This window comes from Myiozetetes cayanensis, unplaced genomic scaffold (genome assembly GCF_022539395.1).
Source record: "Myiozetetes cayanensis isolate MyiCay16 unplaced genomic scaffold, myiCay2020 scf15, whole genome shotgun sequence".
Classification (NCBI taxonomy): Eukaryota; Metazoa; Chordata; class Aves; order Passeriformes; family Tyrannidae; genus Myiozetetes; species Myiozetetes cayanensis.
The window spans coordinates 5599604-5609344 of NW_026087159.1; the positions used below are offsets into that span (position 1 = coordinate 5599604).

The 9741-nt window shown below is 53.0% G+C and overlaps 1 protein-coding gene across 1 annotated transcript; it reads left to right on the forward strand.

Annotated features, from left to right (window-relative positions):
* Positions 1-375: 375 nt before the first annotated feature.
* MMGT1 (membrane magnesium transporter 1) lies at positions 376-5105 on the forward strand. Its single transcript, XM_050310455.1, has 4 exons — positions 376-494; positions 990-1042; positions 1885-1988; positions 2869-5105. Exons 1-4 carry the CDS (start codon positions 413-415, stop codon positions 3029-3031), a joined length of 402 nt encoding a protein of 133 aa, XP_050166412.1. The 5' UTR covers positions 376-412; the 3' UTR covers positions 3032-5105.
* The last annotated feature ends 4636 nt before the right edge of the window (positions 5106-9741 follow it).

Consider the following 9741-nt stretch of genomic DNA (forward strand, 5'->3'; position numbering starts at 1 on the left):
CTCGGGCTTCCTTGCTTGGCCCTAAGCCTGGCTCTGCCAGGGTCGTCTCCCTGCTCCCTTGACACCGTTTTTTCTTGCACCCATTCCTCAAGCTTTGAGGTCAAAAGCGCGGAAAACTGAATTACCCCAGACCCCCATGGTCTCGGAATGGATCCGGTGGAGGGAGCGGGCCTGGTCCGGAGCCCTACAGTCCCCTTCTCCCTCTGCACCCCCCCCTCCGGGACCATCCCGGGGCCCATCGCGACCCCTCGGATTTTTTCTCAATGGCCGCGCGTGGGAAAGCGGCTGGATGGCCACGCCCCTTTTCTGTCGGGAACCACGCCTCTTCCCCGCGGCCCCGCCCCCCGGGCGCTGTCCCGCCCCGCCCCCCGGTGACGCCATCCGCGCGCGCCGGGGCGCGCTGTCGGCGGCGATGGCGGCGGGGTCGGTGTGGAAGGGGCTGGTGGGGCTCGGCCTGTTCGCGCTCGCACACGCGGCCTTCTCGGCGGCGCAGCGTGAGTCCCCGCCGGGGCCGCGGGCCGGGGGCAGCCGGGCACCCGCACCGCCGCACGGCCGCCGCGGAGCTCCCGGGGCGGCGGCCGGGCCCGGCAGCACCATCATCCTCATCCTCACCGTGGTCATCCTCAGCCCCGCCGGCACGGGCGGCCCTGCCCGTGCGGGACGTTCTGCGGGGAGAGCGGGGCTGGGGGCTCAGCGGGGGCAGCGCGGGGATCGCCCCGTGCAGGCGTCGCGGCAGCCGAGGAGGGAATGGGAGAGGGAAGGAGGGAGGGAAGGGGTGGCTGCCTCCCGGCCCCACGGCCCGCCTCCCTGTGCCTGCCCGGGGCCGGGGCCAGCCGCGTTCCGGAGCAGCGGGGTCGTGGCGGGGCGGGGAGCAGCCCAGACCGGGGCTGACGCGTGTCTCAGAGCTCCGGCCGGGTCTCTGGGGGTTTTGGGGCTGTGTGTTTGCTCGTACAGAGTGACTGATGCGTGTGTGTGTTTCTGTTTTGTAGATCGTTCGTACATGAGGTTGACAGAGAAGGAGGATGAAACGTTGCCCATAGATGTAAGTTTTTGTAGCGTTTGAAAGGTGTGGCTGTGGGGGTGGTTTGGTCTCTCTCAGTTTTATTTTTTTCTTTAGTGCAGTAGGCAAGGCCAAAGTAGTTTTTAAACTGCACTTTCATTCAAGCTCCCTGTGTCAAAAAGAAAGACATCTTCCATCCCAGCCTCCTGGGTGTGTTATACTTGTCAGAGAGAACAAACACAAGGTCCAAACCTCCCTCTCTGTCTTCAGAATTACCCTGGGGCACCTTGTCCAGGATTCCAGTGTAGCTCAGGGAGCTCTTGCATCCATCTCCTTTGCAGCACAAGCACCCTCTTCCCTCTGGCTCATGTTTATCCAGTGTGACCAGGTGCCTGTTTGATCCCAGCACGACCTGCTTCAGGAAGGGGGGTTCTTAGCTACTTTATTTGCTCAGTTTTTGAATTCCACTTCAGTTATCTGTTCCCTTTTTGCTTAATCAGAAGGGCAGGAAGATCAGGTGCCTGGGGCAGCCTGGCACGGGCTGTGCTGGCAGCTGGCACATTCCTGGGGGAGCTGGGATCCTGGAGTGCACAGGAACACAGTGTTTGGGCTCTGGATGTTGCTGAGGAGCCGTGTGGGTCGATTCAGCTGGTGCAGCTCATGCCCAAGCTCGGGCAGCTGGAGCTCTGCCAGGGCTTTGCTGTGCTCACAGGGGGTGTTTAACCCTCCTGTGCCTCAGTTTCCCCACTGCTGTCTCGCCCAGCCCTGCATGTGCTGTCACAGGGTGAAAAGCACCAGAGACACGGTGTGGGAGGTGAGATTTTGGGGTGAACGTGAAGAACCCCCAGTGATGTGTGTGCTGCTCTGTGCTCCCTCTGTTGCAGATAGTCCTGCAGACCCTGCTGGCCTTTGCAGTCACCTGCTATGGGATAGCACATATTGCAGGAGAGTTCAAAGACATGGATGCCACTTCAGAACTAAAAAATAAGTATGTTTTATATCTTGTTTTTGTAAACACTGGTGTCTGCTACTCCTGTACGAACCGCACACTGAAATAGCTTGGGGTTAGCTCAGTTTTTGAATGCATGTTGTAGTCAGGAGCACTGAGAGGAACAGCTGGGAAAGCCAACAGTGGGAGAGTTAGATAACAGCAACAAATTAAAGAAACTTTGTGCTTTTCCTCATCCAAAATCCTGCTGTGCAGAGTTGGTGGAGGAATGAGATGTGCACGTGGGAAGTAGAGCTCGGGAATCACAAACTGCTGTCGTGACATGGTCTGACAGACTGCAGGGCCTGGCCCACCCTCTGCTTGTGTCTGTTCCTTCACAAGAGTCTGAGTTATTTGAATCCTACACTGAACTATTCAAGGCAAAACATCTCAAAGACTTTGAGAGAGTAAGAGATTTTGAAAAGGATATGAACTTGGGTGGGTAGATGTGGCCTCTCTGGCTGTTTCCAAAGACACAGGGGAGTGTGGAAAGTAAACAAGTTGACACAGGTGTATTTCAGAGCGTTCACCTACAGCCTTCAGCTTGAGGCACCCAAAGGGATGGAAAGCTGACAAGGTGTTAACACAGGTGACAGCTGAACCAAGGCTGGCACGTGGTGTGCACGTGCAGCACTCCACAGGCTGCCCCTGAGCTCGAGGAAAGGAAGGGCAAGTTTGTGATGTGGACATTTTGTGGTATTTTTCACAGTTGGCTTTGTATTTCCTCTGTGTTTTAGTTCAGGAAGCTTAGAAAATGAGCAGGAGATACGGGTTGAAAGCTTGTACTTCTGTGTCTCAAGTGGATAAACCCCAGACTGACTCTCATAAACTCTCTTCTCCAAAAGCATATTAACCTTGGCTTTTTGCATTTATTTTGAAGGACATTTGACACATTAAGGAACCATCCGTCTTTTTATGTATTTAATCATCGTGGTAGAGTATTGTTCCAGTCCCCAGACACAGTGAATTCTTCTTCAAACCAAGATGCTTTGTCATCCAGCTCGGCACTGAAATTTCGAAAACTTGAACCTCTGCGCCGCTAAGACTTTTACAGATCCTACCAATAACCCAGGACACTGAGATGTAATATTCAAGCCGGGGATGTAAACACTTTTTTAATTTCTGGAGCAGTATTTATATTGATCTTCCAGACTTTATAAAGTATATATATATATATAAACTAATGACCTTCTTTGTACACTGTTAACAAGAATGACCGAATTATGGATTGGCAATGCAGTGTAAATTCTACAGTTATGCTGTGAAACACATCTCCAAAAGTTTCAGATATTAAAATGAGTTGCAGCTGACTTACCTTCAGTTAAAACAAAAAGCAAGCTAGTTTTTCCTGCAGTTGGTGTCCTTTGACAGGAGGGAATGTTTGAGCGTATTTATTTTCTCGGTTTGCTTGCACTACAGTCTGTGGAGCCCCTCGGAAATGCTGTGTGCACTGCTTCACTGAACAGCAGGAAAAGGGGCAGCATCTCCTGTCCCTAGAATGCCTGTGGGAGACCTGCTGGTGTGGCAGGGGAAGGCAGAAAGATTGCTTTTGTTCTTATTGTTTTTTTTTTTTTACAATGCTAAAAAACATTTGTGTGAAGGTTGTTATTTTTCCCCGGGTTTTTCGTTATCACGTAATTTCCTTGTTGCCCTCCTTTGTTTTATGTAAGTGTCTGATGATGTCCCCGGGTGCCTGGGCTGTGGCTGGGCTTTAGTGCCTGTGTTGGGGAGGCAGCTCACGTAGATAACCCCACCACACTCCCTCTTCACCCCCTGTATTCGTGTTCCCCGGTTCTGAACACGGGAACGTTGAACATTGTGAACATGCTGAACTGTGTGTTGGCACCAGGTACAAGCTCCAAGTCATCTTCTCTGAGAAGTGTATCAGTAAGAACTGTCCCTTCTGTCAGTGGTCCAGCAGTTTGCTCTGTTTGCTGGCACTAGACCGGGTCATGGGACAACTCCCCCTTTTCCTGCCAACAGAGCCTTCCATTTTGATTTCTCCAGCTGAGCCCTTCTTGATTTAAGATTACTGTCTTGATTTCATGTATTAGAACAGATTATACAGTCCTTAACTCTTACATCTAAATTCTCATCTCCCCTCAGGGGCTGAATCAATGCTAAAATCTCTCTTGGTCTGGCATTTCTCCTCCCTGATGTTGCAAGGGGAGGATGGGTTGAGATACTGGTGGGGCCAACGAGAGTTTTGCCTGGTCTGAGGATGTCTCACTGCCACAGTGGAAACTCAGCCTTTTGTCTTGGCATTTGTTAGGTTGTTTTTGGTTTTGTTTTTTTTTTTTGGTTTGGGTTTTCAGTTTTCTTAAACTGCTAAGAACTGTCAAAGGCAAAAAGCTTGGCAAAAGTACTGTGTAAACCGAAGCCTCTTTTTCTAGCTCTGCCCGTCCTATGGAGTGGGTGCCCCAGTGCTCGAGCAATACCCGTAGCTGCTGCTCTACAATCACTCCTAAGCATCTGGATGTGGTTGGAAAGGGTTACTATGCCAGCTGAAAGCATCTGAGCTGTAGGATTACTTCCTAAAGTGTCCTGATTCCCCCCTTGCTGGTGTCACAAATCAGCTCCTGCTGGCTGCCGTCACCAAAGGCCTCAGAAATAGTAGGTGTCAGGTCACCTCACTGTGGACAGAGCTCTTTCCTTGGGGAACAGGGCTGCTGTGCAGCAGCTGCTGCACAGAGGGAAGAGCTGAACAGTGCCCAGGTGACCTTGTGAGGCAGAGGAGACAGAATTAGCAGAGGGAGGGAGAAGCACAGCAGGAGTCAGTAACCACTGTGCCAGACGGGTCCTGCAGCCGTGGTTGTCAGTGAGGGTTCACAGATGGTCTTAGAGCAGAGCTGTTCACCCAGAATGTCCAAGAAGCCCCGTTTCTGCTGTTGTAAGGCTACGAGGACCTGCCTGAGGCAGGAGGTGCTGCTGTGGGACAGGGGGGTGGAGAACATCACCTGCTGCTCGGAGCAGGTCCTGCTGGGAACACCCTGTGCGCTGCATCAGGACCCTGATGAGCAGCCTCACCCTGCAGCAGCAATGGTTATATCACAAAGCTGTACAAATTATTTTTTCTTATTGATCTCACAATGTCAAATAAAAATTGATATCCTTAAAGTGTTTATTTGTTTATTTCTGACTATCCTGGAGCCTGCTGCAGCAAATCCCTGGTGACTGATTATTTAAAAGTGACTGCCTAGCACTGACATGAAGCGATTGCCTTAATTACAGCAGCTCTGTGTGAAAGTGCTGCCTGGCCTGGTGTTCATTACTGGGAGATAGGATCAGTAGGGGGGATCAAAATAGCTGCAAGTAGCTGAGTAAAACATTTAGGAGGGAAATGCTACCAGCCTGGGGATCTGCCTGCCTTTGAGGCTCCTCATCATCCTAACTGGCAGAGCTGACATATTTTCTGTCTTCAATTTAACCACAGTAAAGGCTTTTCCACCATGTGCTAATCCCCTGCCAGCCCACAGGACAGGCTCCTGCAAGGTCTGGTATTGCAACAGTCGCTGGGGGAAACTCTCGGGCTGTTCCCAGGGCTGGTGATAGTTAAAATCCTGGGCTTGAGCAAGATCACTTTTCACTCCTTGCTCTGCTTTTCCGTTGGATGGGGGTGGGGGGGAAAAGGAGGGGGGAGGTGGTTGAAAAGTTACCAAAGAACTAGAGGAGTTTGCTTAACCACAGCATCCACCAGGATTGCACCAGAGAGAGCAGCAGACTCACCCTTCGTCTCCTTTCCACACTGCTGCAGTTCCCCATTCAGCACAGAATATGAGGGTGTAAAACACCAACAACCGGTGTTTTAAGAAGGGGCACCTTAACCAGCTCCCAAAGCCACCTCATGCTTACCTTGCAGTGTGTGGTTCTTCATAGAAGAGCTTCTCTTCTTCAAATGCAACGCAAAAGTTCAGCCAAGAGCTTCTTGGATTAGACAGAAGAGTTTCCAGCCTCGCCCAGAGCACATTTACAGCCATCACGTGATGGCTTTGGCTACAGGCCATGATATTTCTACATGAAATATTAAAAAAAATATATATGTGCTAGTAATTTCCATTCGTTGCTGAAGTAGCAGGTTTAATCTGCATTAATTTTGCTGGGTTTTTGTACTATTCCAGTGAGATCTCAGTGGGGCATTTTTGTTTGTTTAAAGCTGAGGAGGGAGGGAGCTGTTTAGGCCCTCGCAGGCGAGGGGACAAGGCCTGTGGTTTGTGTCGGAGAGGCCGGGCTGGAAGTGCAGCTGGCAGAAAGCTGTTTTCCTGGAGAGTCAGTGAGGGCTGAACTGCAGCCCTGTGTGTGGAAATCACTCCTGGTCACACATCTGACAGCTGCAGAGGAGCTTCGTGCGGCCCCTCCACACGTCGGCAGAGATGGAGCGGCAGAGCCATCGCTGTTCCCTGAGACCCGGCCGTGCCCCTGTGCCCTTTCCCCCCCTCTGCTGCCCAGAGCTGGGTCAAAACTTTCCTCTGGAAAGCTAGTGGATAACATTCCCACTGCTCTGGAGCACCCACACAGCCCCCTCCCTGGAGAAAGCAGGGAATGGTGATGACTTTCTAACTCTTTGACTTCCTCATCACTCACTTCCCACGCTCTGGGTTCCCTCACCCTTCACCACACTACAGCAGAGCTGCCCTTCTGTGTCTCTGACACCTTCAGTGAGGACACCAGCTGTATGGACCGCCTCCATCTGGATACAGCCCCCCCTTTCCCAAGGGCAGCACCATTTCTGCTCCCTTTTGGGGTCCCCTGCACCAAAAGGCAGCCATTTTCCACCAGACGATTCAGGAAGGCCGAACTTCACCCCGCAGCATCCGGGGCCACAGCGCTGCTCCCGAGCTCCCTGGGGGAAGCCCCCCAGTCCCCAGCTGGGCAGGGAAGCTGCAGCTCACTCTGCAGTTCCCTGCTGTCCTAGGCACTGCTGTGCCGAGCTGGCAGCCTGCCTGCAGAGGGGAAGGGCAAAGCAAGGCTATTTTGAATGTTAAACAAGCAGAAAAAGCTTTGGTACCAGCTTTCCACAGCCGGCACTAAGAGCAAAGGCAAAACACTCCTTGGAGTTGGCCTTGAGGTTCACCTTGAAGCCATAATCACCAGGGGCAGAACCCCAGCGGAAATAAATCTGGTATTCCAGCAGGTAAAAGCCTTTTAATCAGCCCCAGGTTGGTCTCAGTGACACAATGTCATTTCAAAACACTTCAGACTGCAATGAAAGCTACATCCTTAAAATGGCAGCTAATTAATTTTCCTGTCCAGCTAACTTAATCCTTTTTCCAGCCAAGAAAGGGGAGTTCACGGAGCAGCGAGGCAGCCAGAGCCTGGCAGCGTGAGCAGGAACACAAGCCCCAGGGCTCCTTGGCAGGAGCCCAGGCTGTGCAGTGTCACGGCTTCCCAGGCCATTTTAATAGGGAGAGGGGGGGAAAAAATAAAGTAAAAGGTGACATTTCGATTATGAAACCAGTGGTTTGTCCTATGCCAATGGTCCTGGGGAACCCACAGGCCCCCATGCAGACAGATGGGGCTCTTTATTCCCAGTTCATATCCCAGTGGAACCCTTGCTGCCAGGCAGAGCACCCAGCGCTGGCAGTGCCCTCCCTGCCCAGACTGGTGCTGGCTGAACCAGTTTCCCCAGGATCTGCCAGAGGCACGTGGTGCTGCAGGGGCACTTCACTTTGGATTCAAGAAAAAAAAAAAGGGCCAAAAAAGAAAAGCAGGCAAAGAAAAAAATTCCCCCTCCTCCCCCAGGGTATTTGTGCTCTTATTTTAGAGCTGTTCAGGGCCAGCCATGGAAGGCCAGTGTTGATGTCCTCAGAGCCCCAGGCTGGCTCCATCATCCCCTGTCCCTGTCCCAGGAGGTCTCTGCTGCAGCGCAGGGTGCAGGAGGAACGTCCTGTGCATGCAGTGATTTATTCCCCCATTCTGGACACAGAAGTGCACAGAAGACTTGCATCCCAAAGCAGTCTCGGAGCAGCTAGTTTGGCAGGTGCCCCAAAGAGAGGCTTCTCTTCCCCACATCCACACCAAGCTGTCATTCCTTGGACTATTTCTGAGCCCTCGAGGCACCCACAGGCCTGGGCTGGGCCCCCAGCCCCACAGTAAGGTACCACCTCCCCAGCACAACACAAAGCACGTGGAGGAGAGAGAGGGGGCCAAATAATGACTCCTTCCCCAAGGCCAGCCCCTGCTCTGATTTGCAGTCACACACAGATCTCTGCTGAGGAACCCTGGAGAAAGCAGTGCCATTTCAATGTCAAAGTCACCACCATCACTCTCCTTCTACACCTGTGTGAATACAGCAGAATGAGAAAAGCCACAGCAGAATGAGGTCCACGTTTACTTCCCGCAGGAGGGACCCACATATCCTACAGGGTCCAACAGGACTGGTTAACAAACCCAGGTCTGCTGCAAGTACAGCCACGCTGATACCTTGGGTTGGCCAGGGAGGAAACCTCAGAGATCGACAGGCTGAGATGTCTCCCAGCACAGCACAATGTGGGCAGTGGGCAGGGGAGGCCTGCAAGGCGCTCTCCTCTCTGCCTCTGCTTCTTGTGCTCAGGCACCAACTGCAGAGCTTGAAAGGGGCAGCAGTGAGGGCTCAACCCCAGCACATTCTGGGGAGCCAACGGGACACTGCAGAGATCAGCCAGCATGCAAGTTAAAACAGGAGGTAAGGGGTGAGTCACATCAGATCAGCTCCAGACAGAGCAGAGTCCACCAGCATCACACCACCTCTTGCAACGCACCACCACTGGCCTCGTGCTGAGCACACAACCAGCCTCCCAGGGACAGCCTTGCTGCAAGCTTCCACCCTTCAGAGGAGCTCCCCACCCACGTGTCCATGCCCAAGGACGAACAGGGCTTGCCCTGCTTTCACTGGTGCTTTCAACCTCCTTACTGGTTTCCTTCCCATCATGACAAGAGCTGTCCCTTCTTCTCTCCTTGCTTTCAGAGCCCCCACTCGCCTCAGCAGAGTGGGCACACAGAGTCCAGGGGTGCAAGGCAGACCCTGGGAAGGAGAGCCTGCTGTGCTCACATCTGCAGGAACGCAGGGTTTGGCCACCCAGAACCCAGACAAAAGCCAGCTTTCGGCTGCCCCATGAGGTCAGAACCTCCTTGGGGTCCTGCTGTGTGAAAAAAACCACCACTCACCCTATTATCCATTTCCCATCACAGCCTGGGCCGTGACTCACCAGCAACTGCCTTTCCTGCAGGGAATTCACAGCCCGTTCCCAGGAGTGGGTCTGACCCGGTTTCACCTGCTGGAGCTGCAGGGGCTCCGCGGCAGCAGCAGCTCGGTGAGATCCTTCCCTAATCCCTCACCAGCACCGAGCCCCAGCACGTCCTGCCCACATCCAGCTCCCAGCAAGCCAAACGCTGCTGCTGCACACTGGTGTTCCTGTTCTCTGACAACACTCCCACGGGAGGATTTGCTGGATGTGATTCACCTAAAACAGCCTCTTCCAGAGCTCCCGAGTCTCCCACCTGTCTCCCTTTTCCACTAACAATCATTTTGGAGAGCGGCTTCCAAGGTCTGTCTGTTCTTTCTGTGCAGAGGGAGGAGCCCTGAATCCAGGGATGCCAGTGCAATTTCAAAATACACCAAGAAAGGAAGGCAAGGCACTGGTGCAGCCTGGGTCAGAAGCCAGAACTCTATTATAAAAGAGGCAGCACCATCACCAGTGCCCACTGGCTCAGGCAGCTTCTCTGCATCACTCCTATCTCCCTCTTTCCAAGTACCTGCTTTTTTCCAGCTCCACAA